This window comes from Natrix helvetica (genome assembly GCF_964273705.1).
Source record: "Natrix helvetica genome assembly, chromosome: 7".
NCBI lineage: Eukaryota > Metazoa > Chordata > Lepidosauria > Squamata > Natricidae > Natrix > Natrix helvetica.
The window spans coordinates 44,143,970-44,166,751 of record NC_138558.1 but is presented as its reverse complement, the minus strand read 5'-3'; the positions used below and the strand labels follow the sequence as shown (position 1 = coordinate 44,166,751).

The 22,782-nt window shown below is 41.6% G+C and overlaps 1 protein-coding gene across 8 annotated transcripts in view; it reads right to left on the bottom strand.

Moving 5' to 3' along the window:
* Window positions 1–22,782, bottom strand: part of FAT1 (FAT atypical cadherin 1) — a 489,274-nt gene that overhangs the window by 362,087 nt on the left and 104,405 nt on the right. For all 8 annotated transcript variants that reach the window (XR_014175910.1, XM_081959700.1, XM_081959694.1 and 5 more), the window contains exons 12-19: window positions 22,480–22,633; window positions 21,111–21,344; window positions 19,458–19,847; window positions 10,637–10,851; window positions 9,955–10,092; window positions 6,478–6,621; window positions 3,775–3,972; window positions 116–917 (exon numbers count right to left, since the gene is read on the bottom strand). Coding sequence is in view for 7 of the 8 variants with exons in the window: in XM_081959700.1 (XP_081815826.1) it covers window positions 116–917; window positions 3,775–3,972; window positions 6,478–6,621; window positions 9,955–10,092; window positions 10,637–10,851; window positions 19,458–19,847; window positions 21,111–21,344; window positions 22,480–22,633 (2,275 nt within the window). In the remaining variant the exon portion in view is untranslated. The remainder of the gene's footprint in view (window positions 1–115; window positions 918–3,774; window positions 3,973–6,477; window positions 6,622–9,954; window positions 10,093–10,636; window positions 10,852–19,457; window positions 19,848–21,110; window positions 21,345–22,479; window positions 22,634–22,782) is intronic.

Sequence of the window (22,782 nt, the reverse complement as noted above, 5' to 3'; positions counted from 1 at the left end):
GAGGGCATTAATTTTTGTATTTTATGCAAAGGATTTTCCCTATACTTTTTGGTATTTTTTCTGCTTAAGAGTGTAGAGAGTTGATTCTGTACTTTATAACATAAATAGTCCTTACCTTTACAAAGGCAGACTGCACTTCTATGGTGATGTGGTGTGACAAAGCTCAGTCTAGCCGTGCTGTGAGTTGACATGATTTTCTCATCCACCATCACTTTTTCATCACAAAATTTCCAAGGGCAATCCAAGTCCAAGCAGAGTTTGTGGAAAACTTTAAGGATTTGGACACCTGAGATCTCTTCAAGATCAGGCACAGACGAATTTATTTTGTGGAGTAAGGCTCTGGTTGAATGCTGAGAATTAGCAGCCTTTTCAACAAACAGCAATACGTCAAGATTTGATGGATGATCGGAAGGTTGTAAGCTGATTATCTGAATATCATTTCTTCTAACTCCCAAGGAAGTCCTCAAAGCCCTTTGAAAATTGCGCCAATAGTCACCAATGAATTCTTCTGGGGCAAGGTTGGCAAACTGAAAAGTTATGCTGTGATTCAGCAATTCTTGTGTTACCTGTTTGATATGTACTGCAATGACAGCTGCGGTGGTAAACTTTCCATCTGTGACAGTAACGTTTAGGGGGTATTGTCCTACATCTAACCTTTTGTGGGCAATCAGTTTGCCCCCAGTGCTAGAAACACTGAACAGAGATTCCATGTGGGGATCCAGTTTGTATGTTAGCGTGTCATAAACATCTTGGTCTGTTGCATGGACTTTTCCAATGACACCACCACCATATTCTTCTCCAAAGATTGTGATGAAGATTTCTAAGGGCAGGATTGCAGGAGGGTGGATACTTTCCTCAATGATTTTAATGTCAATATGAGTCACAGAAGACAACTGAGGCCTTCCACTGTCAGCCACCTAGAATAAACAATGATTTTGTACTCAATCTAATTCATCTTTAACTTAAAAAGCACTGTAAGATGCACAATACAGGTAATTTTTACAAACACAAAGGACTAATGAAGATAATATAAAATTGAACTTGAAAGAAGCATTACCAAGGAGTGGGAAATACCCCCGTTTCCCTGAAAATAAGACCTCCCTGGATAATAAGTCAAATTGGGCTTTTGAGCACATGCGCTAATATAAACCCTCCCTCCCAAAATAAGCCCTCTCCTAAAATATTTAACCACATGTATAGTCAGTCCACGCCATTTCCTGGGGGGAGGGGGGAAGATGCCCCACGCGCCCCGGATACACCTGCCATCCACGCAGAATGTGGATGCCGCTCCCGCAAACCCATAGCTACTGCACCCCTTCTCTCAGTGGTGGCTGCAAAAACACCGGCAGGTCCAGCTAAGGCTGGCAAGAGTATGCCAGAAACAGAACTTCCAGCCCTGGATTAGCTTAGCCGTGGACCGAGGTTAAGGGACCTCCTGCACCGCAAAAATAATAAGACCTCCCCAAAAATAAGGCCAAGCGCTTATTTCATGGGTCAAAAGAAAATAAGACTCTGTCTAATTTTCGGGGAAATATGGTATCTATAACACTTATTCAGTTCAATTTGCTTTTAGTACCTCAGCTGTGATGAAGAACCATTCAATGAACACAGGAAACATTCATTACTGGCAAAATTTAGAAAGAAATGCCTAGGCAGCAACAGATGATAATTACCCAGTTTTTCTCTGGAGGAATGGAATACTTCTGATTCCCCATTTTTTAACAATAACAACAACCATAGGAATAAAAGGACTAGTTTCAAATTAAGTTCATTACTAGCAAGTTTCTAAGCTGACAATTCATAGAAGAGAAGCTTATTTTAAATATATAATCCGGGATATTATTTTTGAGTTCTGCAAGTGGCTTTTTAGATTCTGCAAAACGAAGAGATTCATTTAAATCTGAAGTCATTGCTCGTTCTTAAGCCTGGCAGGCATCTGAGGCGTGTTCCATCATCAACAGAATTCACTGTGTGGCTAGAAGACCTGACAATAAAGTGCAACTTCTCCCTATTACAAGGTTTCAGCAATATCCATTTATGAAAGCTTCTCCAATATGATTGAAACAGTTTAATTGCCTCCGCAAAACCATTTTTAATATAGCTTAATTAATCTAATTTGAAATCGGTGGGGTAAAATGGTATAAAACACTCATTATAAACCTTTATAGGAAAGGCAGACCTTTTAAATATGTAAAACATTTATACATACTAAAAATGACTTTGGAATCACAAATTCAGAATGTTCTCTAAATGCACTAAAATGATCAAGGATGCAATAACAACCACAAACAGCAGATGGCAGTTGGATTGTGTTTTGTTCTTTCAGAATTCAGAGCAATTTTTGTTCAGATCCTTAACTATTCCAGAAATTTCTTAATATAATTACAAAGCATCATTTTACAATTCCTTAAATAATCCATTATGTACTTCATCAGAAACCATTTATTTTGGTATCATGTAGGAATGATACCAAAATCAGGCTTGAAAGGGAATGAGATGTTATGGTGAGCTTTATGTACAAATGCCACCGATCTGGGAAAGGTACATTCTTGATAATGTTGCAATATTATTTTCTTCATTAATATGCATAGATGCCACCCCTCAGCCTTGTAAGGGGATTCCATTGCTCTTCAGGGGTAATTAGTTAGGTTTCTGGAAATAAATCTTCCATAAAAAGTTTCACAAGGATTCAGATGTAACCCTGGCCAGGTTGGTGAGTTCTATAGTACCGCTGCACTAGAGTGGTAACTCTTGCCTTTTTATTACTCTTCAGTATCATAATAGCATCTTAAATGTAGTTTCTATAAAGAACAGAAATGGACCATTAATCTATCAATGGTTATATATATTTATATATATATAAAACAGAGATGGGTTCCTGCCAGTTCTAACGTCTTCTATAGAAGAGGTTCCACAAATCTACAATGCTGTTTAGAACTGGTTCCAGCTCCCTCCCCCCGCCTGTCCGCACATCATCAAGATGAAGAGCAAGAGGAGGAATTCTGGGAGTTGAAGTCCACAAGTCTTAAAGCTGTCAAGTTTGAACACCCCTGGGTTTTTTTTCCTAAAGGGTTAGGGGTGCAAAGGTCTTGTAACCTGACAGATTTAAGACTTGCACGCTTCAAATGCCAGTGTTCCTGAGCCAACATTTTGGTTGCTAAGTAAGAGCGTTGTTAAGTGAGTTTCACCACATTTTACAAGTTGGCCATGCCCACCCAGTCACATGGCCCAGCCACTCCCACAAAGCAGGCCACACCTACAGAAGAGGTTCTAAAAAAATTTGAAACCCACCACTGATATAAAAGTAAATATTTTCCCCTGTCCAGTCATGTATGGCTCTAGAGGGTGATGCTCATTTCTGCTTCCTAGTCGAGAGAACCAGTGTTGGCTGAAGACACTTCCGTAGTTATGTGTCTGGCATGACTATACACTAAAGTACATGGTACACTGTTATCTTCCCAGTGAAGTGGTATCTATTTATTACCTGCATTTGCATTCTTTCGAATTGGGGCAGGAATGGGAGCTCACCCAGTCACGTGGTGCTTGGGACTTGAACTGTCAACCTTCTGGGTCAACAAGCCCAGTGTCTTAATTTTATTAGAATGGAATGACCATCACATTATTCCATTGTAATAAAATAGTAAAGATGTAGTAGTCATAATGATTTGGAAAATCAGCTTAAATTGAATTGATTTGACCATACTAGTACATACTAATCCTTTCACAGCCCAGCTATTTCAACATATTTCAAAAACATATTATAGCATTTCATACCTTAATATGAAGCACGTAATGATCCTTCACTTTGCGCTGTAGCTGAATACCAGTTGTAAGCACTGCGTGTTGGTTGATCTCAAAAGCATTATCTTCATTTCCACTCAGAATTGTGAAAAGAAATGGTGGGCCATTGTGGGAGGAGTCTTTGTCTGTGACCACCAGCTGCTGAACGTTATATCCAATTGGCTTATTTTCCTATAAAAATGGGAAGAAATCTTCTGACACAAGCCCTTAAAGGATGCTTTATGTGGACGTAGTTGCAAAGCTACTTTCAACTACAAAGATGTAACATGATAATGGAACAAGAAGCTCCATTTTGAGTTCAAAACTATTGTTTCAGATTGAATGGGATATTTCAATCTTTCTCAACCTGCTAAAACCTATTTATAAGATAATACAGATACTTTAAATTTAGGATAAATCTTTCAAACTCAACACCGGTCATGTGGATTTCAAATTTAATTTTTTTTTGCACATTACTTAGCAGGTGTGCTTTGTCTTCCTTCTTGGCTTTGTACAGTGGAAGAAAACATGATCAGCCTGACTTTTCACCACATGTAAAGCATTGATCACAATGATCCAGCTCAATCAGTTGTTCCATTTTGAATGAGGTTGCTGCAAATATGCTACTTTTACACATATTATCGTGTCCTTTTTAGATCATAGAAAGTATTAAAATACAAGAATATAAAGTGTACAAACATGTAAGAATCAGTAACTGCAACCTCTCTTTCCCCTCCTTATTCTGAAAATGGTTAGGTGAGGTAGTTCCATAATTTCCAATTCAATATCTTCAATTAATTAATAATAAATATAATTATAACATTTCTGGAGTACACTGAAAACAGGTTAAAGTCCCTCCAAACAAATAAAAATGCTATGTACATAATGTCTGAATATATATTGTAGTGAATAGTTCTGGCTGTCAAGAAATTTGCTAAAATGTGTAAGTTTCTCAATAATATATTGGGCCTTTCTCAAATAGATCTCAAGTTTCCTAGCTCCGTTCTACCCTTAATATAATATCATCTAATTGATGTATTTTCTGAATTTATTTATTTTTAGGAAGTGAATACTATCCAATGCAACTTAACCTTCAGCTTGGATGAACAGAAAATACTGAGAGGGTGGGTTGTTTGCTTCTAACAGACTTCTAGTTTTTTATTTTTATTTTTCTGAAATGACTACTGTTGAAGTAGGTTGCTAGATTAGATGAAATGTGTTTAGCTATTAGGACAATCCTAAAGTACAAAAGTAACAAAACATCCTGGATTACTTCCTGTCTGTGTCATAACCCTCTGTGAAATAAATCCTTTAATCTCTCTGTCACTTTACTTCCGATGCAGTTAAAGGAGAGCTAAGCTTACTGTTTCCTATCCTTTGTTTGGTTCATGTATTTTACGATGCAACCCAACTAGGCCTCCAACCATCAATTCTTTTCTGACAATCAACATGCCAAAAGTAAGTAAGCTTAGCTAGTAAATTCTCTAAGAGTAAAATTAAAGATTCAGGCAGGGTATATTTAATTTACAATGTCTACTAATATTATTTCTGAGACCATACAAATAAACACACTATTATCACAAAGCAAGCAAGCATCTGAATGAGGAATTTTAGCTACAAATTAAGGGAAATGAGAATATTTTTCATCTCTTATTTAAATGCCCTATGTTCACCTTTACTGTGTATTTGTAAGAGGGTAAATTTGATATTGCTAATTTAAGTGTGTTTAATCTTGTTTTCTTGTTCAACAGAACAATATTCTTAATTGTAACCCCTGGATTTGTATCTTGGATTTGTATTTTTAAAAGAAATTTAAATTTTACTGTCAGTAAGCATTACTATTATCCTTTGCTGTCTTTTTGTATATTGTAAATTCAAACATTAAAACCAACTTATAGATGCTGTTAAATTTATTTCATGTCTAGCTGCTCTCTACTTAAGAATATCAATGAAGGTTTAACAAATACATTTTGAGTGCGAACATTCAACTCAATTAACATTTAGCATCACTTGTTTTTGTTAATCGCTGATTTCTAGTGACTTACTGAATCAGAAAATCAGTTCATTGAGCTTTGATAATTTCTTTCCCTTTCAATTATGCTATGCTTTGTTTCTTTCAGTAGAAAGCAAAAGAGCTTCATTTCTCATGTTGGCAAAACTAAATTTGTGAGATTCTGCTCTCCCCAAAGAATAAGTTTCCATTTGCAAGATGAACTTGCATAAATTATCAACCTCAACCTAATAACATAGAAGTACCTATGAAAATGAAAGGATCCTCCCCTTTGTCCTATATAATTTTTTGAAGGAAATAAAAGCAGCAAAGTTGTCAATATGGATCTCCTTAAAAAAATCAGGATAAGGACTGACTTCTTTTCTGAAGTCATGGAATCAGGGAAGGGAATTTTTAATTTGTTAGCATTTTCAGGGCACTTTATTTATCAACTCCCAAAATCCATACATACTCAAAAGATATGTAACTGATTTATCAACTCCCAAAATCCATACATAATCAAAAGATCTGTAACTGATCAAGCCTTACTCAGACTCTGTAACTGATCAAGCCTTACTTAAAATTTATATGAATGTTTTAAAATCCTCTAATGGTTGAATCATATTACATTGTAAGTAGAATATTTCCAATAGATTAGGAAACAAACAGAAGACATCAAATGCTAGAATATAATATGTATGAATTACCTGAATAATAATGCTATAATTCTCCTTTGAAAATAAGGGTGGATTATCATTTATATCAGATACATCAATATTGACTATAGTTGTGTTGGTTCTTGGCAGGTATCCGTTGTCTGATGCTTGAACTGTCAAAGTGTAACCTGAAATCTTCAGAGTGAAACATACAGAAAAAGATTAACATAATTAGGCTCTATTCTTTTGAACTATAAAATTCTCCACATTTTGCATTAAGAAATTTTATACAGCTTTTAAATGAACAACACAGCATCTGGCCATAAACAATGCTAGTTGTTTTACACCAATGATTTGGATATAAGCATCTGTCCATTACAGTACCAACTATGTAGAGCAAACAACATACTATATTTTTCAGAGTATAAGACACACCTTTTCCCTCCCTAAGAAGGTGAAAATTTGGATGTGTCTTATACACTTATACGCATTCATAGTCCCACCCACCCGCCGGCCCCCACCCTTTGGCCTGACTCCCAGCAATTTATCTCCTTGCAGCAAACGGGGAAAATGGGACTTGCGAAGGCAGCAATAGGCTATGGCAATCCCTGCAGCCTGAAACAGCTGATGAGTGGGAGGCCCATGCTGAAATTGAAAGTGAAACTTGCTGTTTGCTGTGGGGAGGCAAATTGCTGGGAGGCAGAGGCAGATTTTTTTTTCTTGTGCTAATCAGGATGTTTGCTGCAAGGAGGTAAGTCAATAATTATAAATGTCTATGGAATGTTCAAATTATTAGACTTTGTTTTTAAAGACTGCTTTATTATTGTTCTAGAAAACTTAACAAAATGAAGAAGCTTTTTAAAATAAATGTTTGATCTGAAGAGGCCCAATGCTATTGTATCTTCTTTTAAATAGAGCATAATAACATATACTTCCAGAAAGCCACATCAATTTTAACAGCTCCTGTACAAGTATAGTCTGAAATGTAACAGTGTCTTGTTGTTTAGTTAGACCCTGACTTAGTCATGTTTGGAGTAGATCTATTTAAATATTTTGGAGGAGTTATGTGACTACATTTAAGAAAACTTTCGGGCATTAATATACTGCCATAATGTACATTTCTCCAATTCTTCGCTATTTCTGTGGGTCAGGCACACATGCACAGAAATACACCACAAACAGTGTATATTGTCTGTAATGTTTGCTGTTTGTTGCAAGAAGGCAAATTGCTGGGAGGCAGCGGCAGATTTTCCCCCCCTTGCTTTCCTCCCCAAAATCTATGTGCGTCTTATACTTCGGAGAATCTTATACTCTGAAAAATACGGTAACTAATCCAAAAAACAAATTTTGTCAATAGGGTCAGTTTATATATACTGGCCTGTACTCTATAAATCAGTTTTAGCAATATATTACAAACCTCTACACCAGTGTTTTTCAACCTTGGCGACTTGAAGTCCACAGGACTTGAAGTCGTCAAGATTGAGAAACACTGCTCTACACCATTATCTACTTTGACTACTGCAGTGCAATTAACACAAAATCTAGCAGTAATGATGCTAACTTTTATAAGTCTCAGCTGCTTGTATTAAAGTATACTTTAATACAAGCAGCTGAGACTTATAAAAGTCATTAGAAGATGTTCTCTATTTAATAGGCCCCTCTATCTGGTATGTCAAAGAAAGCCTTTTCTTCTTTCATCTTTTCCTCTCTATTTCTTTCTCTCTTTTTCCACCTAACTACTACCTATTTTATTTGCAATAGTGGCAAATATCTGTTTGCTGGTTATTTGGTGTTGGTATGGGTAGAAATTAAGGATTTGGGATTGTTCCGTTTGACTTCTAGCTGGTGTTGGTGAATCCCTATTCTGACACACAGCACTCAAACCACAACACATCACATAGCCAATCAACTTGCAAAAACTAACCTTACCATAAACAAATGAGGTGCCAGAAATGAGAGCCAGAATGCTAGGAATAGCAATAGCCCAAAGCTTGATTGGAGTAACACAAAATCATCAGTCATGCTACGACCTGCCACACTTGTGAGTTCATCAAAGCCTGGCACTCCACAAGCAATTCTATCAACAGATACATATACTTACAACCACTCTACGAATCCTTCGGAATCCAAATCAACTGGACAGCCAACCAGAGACAGCACCAACAAATACAACTCTTCACCCACCCCACCAGCAATTCACCTGCCAATGACTCTGGTTTGATGTAATCTCCTTATCACTTGAAACCCTTATAAACAGAAGAACACTAACATCCCCTAAACTCTGCTGAAAATATTTCCTAGCCTGGTAATGAAATGATGATGCACTAAAAATTAAAACCGTTAGAAGTTAAAGGAAGAAGGAATATAAAGCTGAGTTATTTGATGAAGATAAAATAACAAGATACATTGTTACTTCTGGCAATCTTGTATGGATTTTCTGCTGGCACCCGAATTGAAAAGATGATTTTTATGGGTATTTGTTTTGTTTTTTTAGAGATAAGAGATGGGATATGGAATGAAGTGATGAATTTAGGTTTAAGAATCCCTAAATTTTTTCATATGTGTTGTGATAAAAGTTGAAGTCACTTCTTTATATTATATGTATATTTATTTTCTCTATTATATGCTTTTTCTTTTTCCTTGTGCCTTTTATTCCTTTCTATTCCCTTTACTTGCTTTAAGTCTGTTTGTATTAGATTTTAATGAAAATAATAAAATAGGTTGAGGGTAAAAGTTCATTTTCCAAGCTTGTGGATTGGTTTCTGAACATTTCTAGCCATTGTCTATCCACTGCAGGATGAAGGCCTCTTCAGCATGTTTCCAACCAATCTGAGCTTTGCCAATTGGACTCACAATACTTGCTACATTTTAGCACATTCATATATTGTTATAGAATTTGATTTCTTTTCATTTCTTCTTTGTTCCATTTAGAACAAAATTGAGATTCTTTGAGGCTTTAAGAAGCCTGTTTTGCAAATCCAATTGAAAAAAAAAGATCCAGGACCTTGCCTAGGTTTTTCATTGGTACTTCCTTTTTAAATTTTAAAACACCAGCCAATTCCTTTTGTAGATCCAGTGAAATATCATTTTCTAAGTCTTATTCTTGGCCTCTCAGTTGTAAATCTACTTTTCTATCTTGTCAGAGAAAATTTGTTCTACATTTGTCATTTCTTCAATAACATCTCTTGGACATAGTCTATACATAGAAGCAGATTTTAATACTGATATTGTGGATTTTTTCTAATTCCGCTCTTAAAGTTTCCTTCAGTTTTTTGTTATAAGATTTTGCATCATTCCATACACCTGTATATCTTCTGTCTACCTGAAATCATAAAATTGCTTATGTTTGTTATGTCTTGTAAAAAACAAAATAGGATTTATTTCTCCACTTGAAACTGTTTGTCCGTTGTAATTCCAAAATCTTATTGTGAAAGTTTCAATATTCAATATTTTTTTTCTTTAACTAATGGATAATATCTAGAAATACAGTTAAAACCATTACAAACATAATCTTAAATATGACCCTACTTTCTCTCTGTCGAGAAGTTTAGCCACTTTAATTTCCCCCAAGGTGGGATCAATTGTGAATGGATTTCCTTGGTTGCCATCTATAATAGAGTATCGAATGTGGTTGTTCAAAGGCCCATCAGCATCAGCTGCCAGAATCTAAAAGAGACACATTTCTGAATTAAAACCAAACTAAGTAGACAGTGATTTTCTTTCAAATTGTTTAACTTTTCAGATAAACATTTTCGAGATTCATAACTCTTATCTTAACCTATCTATCCTTAATTATAAATTAAATCATATTGCAGAATCAATATTCAGGGCAATATATCAATCTATAATCTCTGTTTAATAGCAATGGCATTTTGACTTATATACCGCTTTCCAGTGCTTTACAGCCCTGTATAAGCAGTTTACAGAGTCAGCATATTGCCCCTAAAAATCTGGCTCCTCATTTTACCAACCTTGGAAAAGGATGGAAGGCTAAGTCAACCTTGAGCCAGTGAGAATCGAACTGCTGGTGATCAGCAGAAGTAGCCTGCACTGCGCCACTGTGGCTCTTAAAATAATACTTCAGAAAAATCAGCAAATATAGAACAGTATTATTCTTTCATGCAATGCTGTTTAATCCTAATTTTTGTTTTTCTAAAATGCAAGAGTCATGCAGGACTATCTTAGGGAAGCTAGGAATGGAAGGACATACTGTGATGATTGACTGTTCAATTTCAGCGTCTTCACTGATTACTGCTGTATAAATGTCTTGACTGAATACTGGAGTATTATCATTGATATCAGTTATGTTTATATTCACTGTTACAACATCACTTAGTGAAGGTGTTCCTCCATCAGTGGCTTCTACCATCAGGAAATGCTCAGAGGAAATTTCATAATCCAGGCTTCCAATAATAAAAATTCCACCTAGAAAAAAAGAAAGTGACACTAATAGTTACAGCAAGTAAAATGACAATGATAAATTTCAAATTGCTTCATAAATTATTTCAGGTTTAGTAACTGGAGCTTTAAAATGTCTCTGTTTTGTATCATGAGAAAGAGATGAAAATAACCTCTCTGGAAAATAATCCATGCTTTTATGGCTGATCATGTTCATAATATATCCAATAGTATTATTTCTATGATGGATCTCTGCTAAAAAGCTATCAATCAGTGATGAATAAATGTTAAGGGTGTGCAATCAACGATAATCCTTTGGAAGTTGTTGATTTGCAATTCCTCAAAACTGTTACCTCTGTGAATTCTTACAGACTGACTAACAGGATTTGGATCTTTCGCTCCTTGCAATCAAATCTATTGTTAATCTCTAAATATAAGGTGTGCATAAAAGTAACACAGTTAAGTCCAAGGGAACAATTGTGACAAAACTGCCACAAAATGTTTCAACTTATGGACTTGGAAGATATCAGAATGTAAGCATATAATAGCAACATTTGTGTAATTGTATTGTCTACGTGTTGTGGTGCTGGCATTACTGAGCTGGATATAAATTGGTGTTGATTGGGTACATGCTCATCTTTTTAAACAAATGAAAGGTTGCTTGAAAGCTTTGAGGTAATCTTTTGTTAATTTAAAATGAAATTACTCTAACGTAAGACCTTATTTCACACTTCAAAGAAGTTGGTTACGATTCTCTTATTGTTGGAAATATAACTTGGAAGTTGTGGCTTCTTGAATATATTTTGAAGTTATTCACCAGCCTATTAATATGACTACAATGATATTTTTTTTCTGTTTCCTAACCATTTGATTGGTATAAATAGAATTTATCAACTTATCAAGTACTACAGTAGATTTTTCAAGCTTTGGATGTAGCCCACAGAATAATTATATAAGGCTGGAACAATATAGTAATGCCTGATTGGTTTTTTTTAAAAAGTGTGCATTTATGTGTGTTTCTATATTTGAACTTTTATTCACGTACATAGACAAAAAGAGATTTTCAAGCAATTGGTCTTATTCACTTGTTTAGTTTATGATTTTTTTTTCTTTTTTGTCCCCAACCTTTGCGGCTTGGTGGCCTGGCTAGGAGTGGGGGGGGGGGGGGGGGCAAGGGAAACTGGGCTATTCTAGAAAAATTAGAGGAGTATTTCTTAAAAGTTTTTCTTGTCTCATGACTCCTTCACTTTAAAAAATTATGAAGGACATCAAAAGAGCTTGTATTTTTTGCTTGGGTTATATAAATGAATAGCTTTATGGCTAATTAACAACTATTTACAGTCTTTGCAGCATTTCTCATGATCGCCGTTAGTCAGTAAAACTCTGTAGAGATTTTCAATCATCCAAGTCATGGCTGCCCCAACGGTGCTTTTTCTCGAGGTTAGTGGACCTCTTTTTTTTCCCTTGAAGATGTTTCGCTTCTCATCCAAGAAGCTTCTTCAACTCTGACAGGATAGTGGGGAATTGAAGGATTTATATTCCTTGCAGAGAGCCGGTTTTCAGATCTTTTTAGAGGATTTTTGAAGCACTTGGAAGTTTCTCTGTGTCCTCAGGGTCACCTGAGTAGTGCTAATGGTTCCTGTGGTCTGCAATTTTTCTCTGGAAATCCATTACCTACTCCCACACCATTCAAAGGGTATTGATCCCAAACTGTATAGCTAAAATGTCTGTAGAGATTTTCACTCATCCAGTCAATCCGGGGTCAGGTTCCTGCCAGCATTACTACTGGTTTGGAGTCCCAAAATTTTTGCACATGCGCATTTGCGCTTAAAAAGGTCTGTGCATGCGCATAACATTAAAAAAGGGGGGGAAATACATTTTTTCAATGAAGATTGTTCTGCGCATGTGCAGAAAATCAAGATGGCGCTGCCAAGGATAGAATTGGTACAGTCACGTGTCTGGTCGAGTTACTACCTATTCGCCTGAACCGATCTACCTCTGAGTCAATCATACATAACCAGCGTATGATTGAAAATCACTGAAATAATATAACCTAAAGTGAGTGTGTATCATTCCCACCCCCCCACCCCCCCACTAAATTAGATGATTCTGGACCTGCATTATTTTGAAAAGGAATGTGACAGCACTGCATCACATAAAACTGAATCATCATTTTGAGAGGATGTCAGAAAAAAGCATTTAAAAAATGACCGTTGACTTACCTGAAGGGTCCTTCTATGTGCGCTGCGAGGGGAATCCAAGCATGGGTTAACTTTGTCCATTAGCCTAGAGACTGAGTTATGCAAATTAGATGACCACGCCTCCTCTGCCTGGAATATTCAGTTTTGCACGAAGGACAGCCGTTGGAGAGGTAAGTCAAAGTCAGTCACGACGGCAGTCGAAAGGTATCATAAGTCACGTCCAATATAAGTCACGTCCAGAATACGAAGATCAAAAGTCAAGAGTCACGAGAAGAAGACCCGGACCAGCCCAATCATCGAGCGGGATTGGATTCCCCTCACAGCGCACATAGAAGGACCGTTCAGGTAAGTCAACGGTCGTTCTCCTGTGCGCTGCTTGGGGAATCCAAGCATGGGACATGCCAGAGCAGTTGACCTAAGGGCGGGAAGTAGGCTGGTCAGGACCCGCAGAGGAGGCGAGAACCTGTTGTAGCACACGCCGCCCAAAGGATGCTTCAGCCGAAGCGTAAGAGTCCACTTTGTAGTGCCGAATGAATGGGGACGGCGACGCCCAAGTGGCTGCTCTGCAAATATCCTCAACCGAAGCCTGAGTGGACCAGGCCGCTGTTGTCGCCGCGGTCCTGGTGGAGTGAGGAGTAATGCGTCTGGGAACCGGCCGGGATTGAGAGTCATAAGCTAGTGCGATGCAGGCTTTCAACCAACGTCCGATGGTATTGGGGGAAACTTTCTGCCCCATGGAAGAAGGCTGGAATGAGACGAAGAGTGCCTCTGTCCTGCGGAATGCAGCCGTGCGCTTCACATAGCGACGAAGGGTCCTCCGAACGTCCAGATGATGCCACTGTCGCTCCTGCGGATGAGAAGGATGCGGGCAAAAGTCTGGGAGGACAAGCTCCTGCGCCCTGTGAAACAAGGTATTGACTTTGGGCAGGAAAGATGGATCCAAACGGAGAACCACTCTGTTGGAATGGAAGATGCAAAGATCAGACCGAACTGAGAGAGCGGCCAGTTCCGAAACTCTCCGGGCAGAAGTAATGGCCACCAGGAATGCTGTTTTGAGCGTAAGTAGTCGCAAGCTGATGGAGCGGATAGGCTCAAAAGGCGAAGATGTAAGCACCCTGAGTACCAACGGAAGATCCCAGGTAGGATAACGGTGGACAGTTGGAGGCCGGATGTTGGAGGCGCCCTTCAGAAAAGCCTTGACCCACGCGTGTTGAGTCAGCGACCGGGCCCGACCGCCACTAAGGACTGTGGACAGAGCGGCGACCTGACGGCGTAGAGTGTTCGGTGCCAATCCCTTCTCTAGGCCCGATTGTAGAAAATCGAGGACCTGGGGAACTGATGCTCTGGTCGGAACAATGGTATTGCGATGGCACCACCTGCAGAAAGCCTGCCACGTGGCTTCGTAAATACGAGTAGTGGAAGGCCTGCGGGCCGCCTGAATGGTGTCAATGACAGCGCTGGAGAAATGAAGACTGGTCAGCTTAGCCCGCTCACGTGCCACACAGCTAACTGCAAGAGCTGAGGATTCGGATGAATGAGAGCCCCCTGGTTGAGCTGGATCTGGTTGTCCGGGATGCGCCAAGGGCGGCTGATGGACAGGTGGACAAGGTCGGCGTACCAGGGACGTCGAGGCCACATTGGCGCCACTAGGAGAACCTCCGCCTGTTCCGAAAGTATTTTCTGGATGACCAGAGGGAGAATCGGCAGTGGCGGAAAAGCGTACAGTAGGCCGGGCGGCCAGGGGCTGCGTAGAGCATCCGTGCCCTCCGCCCCCTGAGTTCGGAACCGGGTGTAATATCTGGCTGTCTGAGCATTGCAAGGCTGGGCAAAAAGATCCACCTGCGGTGTGCCAAACCGGTGAGTTAGCTCCCGAAAGAGGGATGGAGCTGCCACTCCGCTTGGTCGACCGTCGCTCGGCTCAACCAATCCGCCTGCGTGTTGGAGTCGCCTGAAATGTGCTCCGCCTTCAATGACAGCAGTCTGGCTTCCGCCCAGTGATGTAACTTCTCCGCCTCCAGCATCAGGGCCTTGGAACGGGTGCCCCCTTGACGATTCACGTGGGCCTTGGAGGCTACATTGTCCGTCAGAACTAGAATGTGGTTGTGTGACACAATGTCCCTGAACTCCAGAAGGGCCAACCGGATGGCTCGGAGTTCCAGCCAGTTGATGCTGTTGTTGATTTCCTGGCTGGACCATCGGCCCTGTGCTACCCGATCCAGTACATGGGCTCCCCACCCATACAGACTGGCATCTGTTGTCACCTGGATGCGATCCGGCTCCTTGAACGGGCTCCCCCTGAGGAGTTTGGAAGAAGCCCACCACCGGAGGGATCGGAGTGGCTTGGGTGGTAGACGCACCTTGATCTGGGTGTGGCTTGTGTGAGCTCTCTGGAAGGGTAGCAGGAACCACTGGAGAGGGCGAGAGTGGAATCGGGCCCAAGGAACCACATCGATGCACGGTATCATCTTTCCGAGTAACTGGGAAAGAGTGGCCAAGGGGATGAGTCTTTGAGATGATATCCGACTCACCAGCGCGCAGATGCTCTGCCGTCTGTCCTGGGACAGGAACACTTCGCACATCCCGGAGTTGATGATCGTGCCCAGGTGGAGCAACGACGTGGTTGGTCGTAAGTGGCTCTTGGTGAGGTTCAGGACGAAACCGTGGCGGCGCAGGGTGTCCATTGTGACTTCCAAGTCCCTTACCGCCTGGGCCCGCGTTGAGGACAGGAGCAGGATGTCGTCCAGGTAACAGTTGACCCGGATGGGCACTGTGCGAAGCGAAGCTGCCACAACTGCGAGGAGCTTGGTAAACGTGCGAGGGGCCGATGATAGGCCAAAAGGCAGGGCCCGATATTGGAAATGACGGCCTGCATAGTGGAAGCGGAGAAACCTCCTGTGGGCCTGATGTATCGGAACATGGAGGTATGCTTCCTTTATGTCGACCGATGTCATCAGGTCGCCGCGGCGTATGGATGCTAAGATGCTTCTGAGAGACTGCATCTTGAATTTTTGATATTTTATGAAGAGATTGAGCCGCTTTAAATCCAGGATGGCCCGCCATCCTCCTGAGCTTTTGGGAACTAGGAACAATATTGAATAAAACCCTAGCCCCTCCTGCCCTTTTGGAACCTGCTCTATAGCCTCGATGGACAGGAGGTGTTGAATCTCTTCGTTCATTAGGCGCCTTTTTTCTTGGCACCTGGGTACCGGACAACGGATGAAGCGTCTTGGTGGGAGGGACAGAAACTCCAGAGTGAGGCCCTGCCTCACTACTTGAAGGGCCCAGGCGTCGGATGTGGTCTCCGCCCATTGATGAGCGTAGGCCAGAAGCCGAGCGCCTATGGCCCCCTCCCCCTGGGAGTCACCGGTACCTGAGAAAGGACCAGTTACCGCCCCCTCGAAAGGGCCGCCTAGACTGAGCCTGTGGTTGGGACTGCTGGCGACTCCTATCCCTAGAATCGAAGCGGTCCTGGCCCCTATCCTGAGCTTGATTGCCTCGGTTATATTGGGGAACGTAAGGAGTGGTGGTGAATCCCGAGTCCCCAGCCCTGAAGTTCTGGCGTCTATTATATGGTTGCTGTCTCCTATCATTGCGTCTGGTGGCAGAAGGAAGGACTTTACGTTTGTCCCTAGTCTCGATAAGAATAGGATCAAGAACGGAACCAAACAGGGCCTCACCCTTGAAGGGCGTGGAAGCTAAACGCCATTTAGAACGAACGTCTGCCTGCCAAAGGCGACGAGAGGCTACATTAGAAACTATGGCTCGGGAAGCGAACTTGGCCGCGTTAAGAGTGGCATCCGCAGAATATTCCAGAGCCGCCATCAATTTTGTGACATCCTGGTGAAGTCTCATGTCATCAGGGGCAAGCCTAGCTTGTAGTTGCCTGAGCCAGACCAAAGACGTATGATTAAAGAAGGACGCCGCAGAGGCGGCACGTAAGGCCCAGGCCGCTGCTTGATGTGTCTTACGTATGACCATTTCGGCCTTGCGGTCCTCAGCCTTCAATCCCTCAGAAATCTCCGAAGGAATAAGTGCGGGGGAGGCCAGGGCCGCAATGGGAGCATCCACAGAAGGAAATTGGAGAATCTTTTCCAATTCCGGAGTGGAGATGTATAATTTTTTGTCCCCATTGCTAGGGGGGGGGCCACAGCAGTGGGCTGCGCCCACTGTTTCTGAATAACGTCGCTAAAGAGCTTGGGAAAGGGAATAGCTTCCTGTTCTGAAACCTGCTCTGCAAACAGGAGCTCCGTGGCATCCAATCCCACAGCGGTGCTATCCTGGGTGGTGGAACCGCCCATGTTAGTAGTAGCCTTGGCCTTATATAATAAAGACTTAAATAAGGTTGGGCGAAATAAGCCTGAGGAGGGTTGGTCCACTGGAATGCCCTCATCATCGGATAATTCAATATCTAACACCTCCCCTGCCTCCATCAAGGCCGATTCCTCACTATATTCAGAGGGAAAAGGTGAGGAGGGCTGGGCCTGGGAAGTGGAAGCCTCCCTAGGCGCTAACAAGGTCCTGGGGGTGTTGGATCTACGCTGTAACTCTGCATCCACCCCCCTCGAGATGGCATCAGATATCATTTGATAAAATTCTGGGTGAAGGCCCATTTCCTGTCCCTCCGGAGGCCTGAGGCCTGCAGCCGTGGGTGTGAAGGTTGCAGAAGGCCCAGCCCTGGGCTGGGCCGAAACCACGCCCTGTGCTGGCAAAACCGGGAAAGACTGGCCCTCTAAGCCTCCCTCCTCGGCAGATGGGGCCTGTGGTAAGGCGAGGTCTGGAGACCAGCCTCGATTGCCAGGAGAAGCAGGGGGGGAATGCGGTGTGGAGCCCTGAGGAGTCAGCACCGGAGGCGAGGGATTGGCCGCCCTGGGGGGTCTAGATGGTGCCCTGGTTCTGTCCCTGCGCCTTTGGACCCTGTCCGGGGCTGCAGAGGAGGCCCGGGAAGCATGGGTGGAGGCCCTGGTTGCGGCCCTACCCACCCTGGGGGGAACATCAGCCTCGGATTCAGAGCGGGCCACATTGGTGGTGTTTACAATACCTCCAGAATTAGTGGATTCTGCCATACTAAATGCGAATGAAAGCGAAAAAGCTCAATCTCCTCACAAAACACCTTTAACGAAGGCAAGCAGTAACACTGAGAAGCAGCTGCAACGAACTATCTCTAGCCGAGCGAACCAGGCAAGTGAGAAACGTGGGAGAGAGCCGTTGACGCAGCGTCGCTAATTAGGAGGGAAAGGAGGCCCCGCCTTCCTTCCCCCATGCAAAAGCGCGCAAAGAAATCAATCCAAAATGGCGCCCGCCATTCAGGCGGGACTTTTAAAATGCGGCTTGACTGCAGCTCTGTGCAAACAGCAGCGGAGAGCAGCGAAATTAGGCAGAAACCGATTGCATCGGGCTGGGAGAAAGATCGCACTTCGCAAAGTGAATCGCTCCCTTAAAGGCGCGGAACGGGGCGGCGAACCAGCCCCTGAGCGCAGCAAAGCGGCTAAAAAAGGCGGCGAACCAGCCTCTGTTACAGCCGAAGGAGTAAACAGCAACCTCCTGCTGTGCAAGCTTTGCCGGAGATCAGCGTCTCGGCTGAGCTGTTAAATGAGCTCCTCTATTCATTTCCAAGGTCGTAGTAAATCCAGGCTTAGAGGAATCCAAATCTTTTAACTTACTTTGTCGATTAGTCTAGAGAAGATTAGAATTGCGTCTCTTCAGGCTGGACTGAGTTAAAAAACTGGATATTCCAGGCAGAGGAGGCGTGGTCATCTAATTTGCATAACTCAGTCTCTAGGCTAATGGACAAAGTTAACCCATGCTTGGATTCCCCAAGCAGCGCACAGGAGAAGCAAATAATTTAGGCCCGATAATTTGCCCAGGACTTTTACCCTTAATTTTTCTATCTCGTTAAATAAAATAAGATATTGTGTTAACACAACACATTATACAAGTGTTTAAAATGCTCCGGAGGCTTCAGGGAAGCATCCTGAAGGTCCCTCAAGTCTTCGGAGCGCTCAAAACGACCCTCCAAGCAAACCAGAAGTCACTTCTGGTTTGCTCAGAGGTTCATTTTGACTGCTCCGGAGGCTTCAGAAAAGCGTCCTGAAGGTCCCTCAAGCCTCCGGAGGGCTTCTGGAAGGGCAGGGGTGGCTGTTTTCGCCCTCCCCAGGCTCCTATAAAGCCTTTGGAGCCTGGGGAGGGCAAAAAAAAGCATGCAAAAAATGGGGGTGGAAGAGCCTGTAGTGCGCACATGCGCACTGGGGGGGGTGTCACGCATTGCATTATGGGTGTGGCACTCCTGCACACTACCCCCCTGCGCTCCCCCCACTTATGGCACGCGAGCCAAAAAAGGTTCGCCACCGCATATGTGCAAGGGGAACCTTTACCTTATGCAATGTGAATGCTAGTAATTTTTCTTTATTTTTTAATAGTTATAAGAACAAGTACCTGTTTTTGAATCAATACTGAATCTTCCATGTTCATTTCCACTCACTATGGAATAGGTGATTTCCGCATTGGCTTCAATATCCCGACTAGCAGCATAGACCTGAAGAATTTCCATTCCAACTATTGCATCTTCTGAGATAGTTGCACTGTATTCTTTATATTCAAAGACAGGAGGATTGTCATTTATATCCAGAACAGAAACCACCAGTGTAGCAGTAGAAGAGAGTTTCCTTGGTGATCCTTCATCTTCAGCTTTCAATATTAAATGATATACTGCTTGTAACTCACGGTCTAAGGGCTTTTCTAACTTAAGAATCCCAGAGAATTCGTCAATAGAAAACTGCCCATCTGCATGTGTTAGCAGAGAATAATGAATCTTCTGATTTAAACCTACAATTAAAGAAGAAATAGCAAATTAAGGTTCTAAACAGTATTTTCAAGTGAATTTCTTTGATTAATGCAGAAAACAATGACAATTGTCACTTCCAAATTTTACTATATAGCTTTCTGCTAGTGTCAAATGACAAACGGTACAAATGTTTACACAACTTACCCTATTTTTTTCAAAATGCATACATAAGTTCAATATATCCATATTGATCCACAGAATTTAGTCTAAATGGATTGATTACCCATGCCTCTAGTTAAATTACATGCTATTATCCATAACCACAAAACCTGTATTTATATTCTTGTAATGATTATACCTTTTGTCTTCTAAGCAGTTTTTCCATAGCCCAGAAGATGCTGGGTAACAAAGCTTGATCTAAAGTAGGGGTGTCAAACTCGATTTCATTGAGGGTTTCATCAGGGTTGTATTTGACCTCTGAGGGCCGGAATAGGTGTAGCCAGGGTGGGCATGGCCAGCTCAACGTCACTCGTGTCAGGGGCCCAAATGCTTTGCCAGCATGTCTGTGGAGGCCCAAGTCTTCTGCCAGCAAAAATGGAGCTTGGGAATCCATTTTCACTGGCAGAAGCACCCCGCCCTGGTCTTTCACTGTTTCCAGGGTGGCCCCGTGGATCAGGTCTAAGTACCCTGTGGGCTAGATCCAGCCCCCAGGCCTTGAGTTTGACATCCCTGATCTAAAGTAAGAAAGACTTCACAATTAGATAGGCACTGGCTGCCAGCTGGAAGCAGTAGCAGGATGGGTTGCAGGCGGTACGCCCCAGTACGGGCGTACCAGAGCCTGTCCGGAGCACTGGGTACCATTCTGGTAGAGTGTTCCGGAGGACCCGCCCACCTGCGCTCCTTACCTGTCTTTAAAGCCTTCGGAGCTTCCATGCACGGTGTGTACAGCGCCTGCGCACTGCTGAGCAGCTGGAGCATATTGGAGGCTTGCGGAGGCGTCGCTGGGAAGATAAGACGCATGCGCGTGCCATGCACATATGCACGCACACCGCATGCATTCATGTGGAGGACGCTGGGCCCCGTTGCAACCGTAGCGGTTGCAATGGGATCCGGTACCCACCGCTGAGCAGTAGCTAATACCAATCCCTGAACAGGAGCTGTGAATTGTGATAAGATTATGCTCAGCCACATCTCCATGTTAGGGTTTGTATTATAAAAAGTAAGACTTATGAAATATAGAGTTAACAAACAAATGCGTAAATAGTAGAAGTTTGTTTTAGAAATACATATTCTATAACTAATACCTGCATCTGCATCAGTAGCATGAACTCTTGTCAGCAAAGCGTTCAATTCAGTGTTTTCAAACACTGTGATGGAATAGGTTTCTGCTGTAAACTCTGGACGGTTATCATTCGTATCTTCTATATTCAGAATAATATTAGACTGGCAAAATCTTCCTCCGGCATCTGAAGCCTTCACCATAAGGGAATATATAGATTTTTGCTCACGATCAAGTGTTGCTAATGTTTTCAGTTCACCTACAATGAAAATAAAGGAACCATACGATGTTAAGAACTGCATTTATAATTTGATACACCAGATTAGAGAGATCCTCTGAATCTCTTCAAAATGACACGTGGTTATTACTATACAAAATAGTTTAGAACCATTCACAAAGTGGCTCTCATTGCTTACTAACTGTCAAAACATTAAAAACTTTTAAGAAGCAGAAAAACGAACAAAATCTTTGCAGAACTCTACTTTTTAACTTTCGTCCATTGAAAAACCTATCCATTTATCTGCGCTTTGCTTTCAATTGCTAACCAGCTAAGAATTACTTAAGGCCCGGATAAAATCTTTTGTCATAAGGGTTTTTTTTTTTTTGGAAAATGCAAGTGTATAATAAAAAGTGAAGTATCATCTCCATCCACTTGCCTGATTAAAAAACAGACTAAAAGTTTGGTAAAGGATTTCCTTTGGATAACTAGATTGATTCTACAACATAGCAACACTTCTTCCTTTATACTAAATAATTATTTCCCTCCTCTAATTTATCTCTGGAACAGCATAATAAATAATGAATACATTGCAGCTTGCAAATCAAATACATCCAACCAACCATAATTCTGGAATAAAAATAATTTAAAACACCAAGAGCTAAAATAATTCAGAAATATAAAATGATATAAACGATTCATGTTAAACTAATCAAAATACAATCTTATACTGACTAATTACAGAGTAAGCCCATTAGTATTGAGAGTGCAAGATCTAAGGTGGGGCATGGGAATGTGAACAGTCAGCAACACCTTAAATCACTTAATTGTTGGCAAGGGGGAAAAATACATGTTTGCTTTGTTTGGCTTTTCTGCTAGGTAGATTTTATATTCATGATTTCAGCTACAGTAGTCTTACAAATTGTCAGACTCAAACTAAAGCTATTTGGGAGAACGGGTAAGTGATTCTACTCATTGTTCCATTCCTAGAACGTCAACATTAGACAATCTTTGGTGGTTACAAATTGGTAGAAGAATCATGCTCAATAACTGTTCTCCTGCCAAACTAATGAGGAGCTTGTTCATGGTGTCCTTCTCTTGCCTAAATCAGAAGAAAACCAACTATGCAAACACCTATGAACAGTTTCAACAAAACTTTATAACCTCTAAATCCTACCTGTGTCTGGACTGAGTCTGAATTCTTCTGCTCCAGTACCAGATAATGAATACGTTATTTCTGCATTGGAACGAATATCTGCATCTGTGGCCATGACTTGCATGATGAATTTTCCTGGAGGAGAATCTTCTGGAACAGTATCTGTATACCAGGCCTAAAAGCAATTGTGAGTAAAAATACATTAAGGATTTAAGGTGTGGACCAGAGACATGGCATTATTAAGATCAGATATTACTAGGTTTGAAAATGTGAGAGAACAAAGTATAAAAATATTCAAAAGTTACTCTTACATGTTCTACTTTC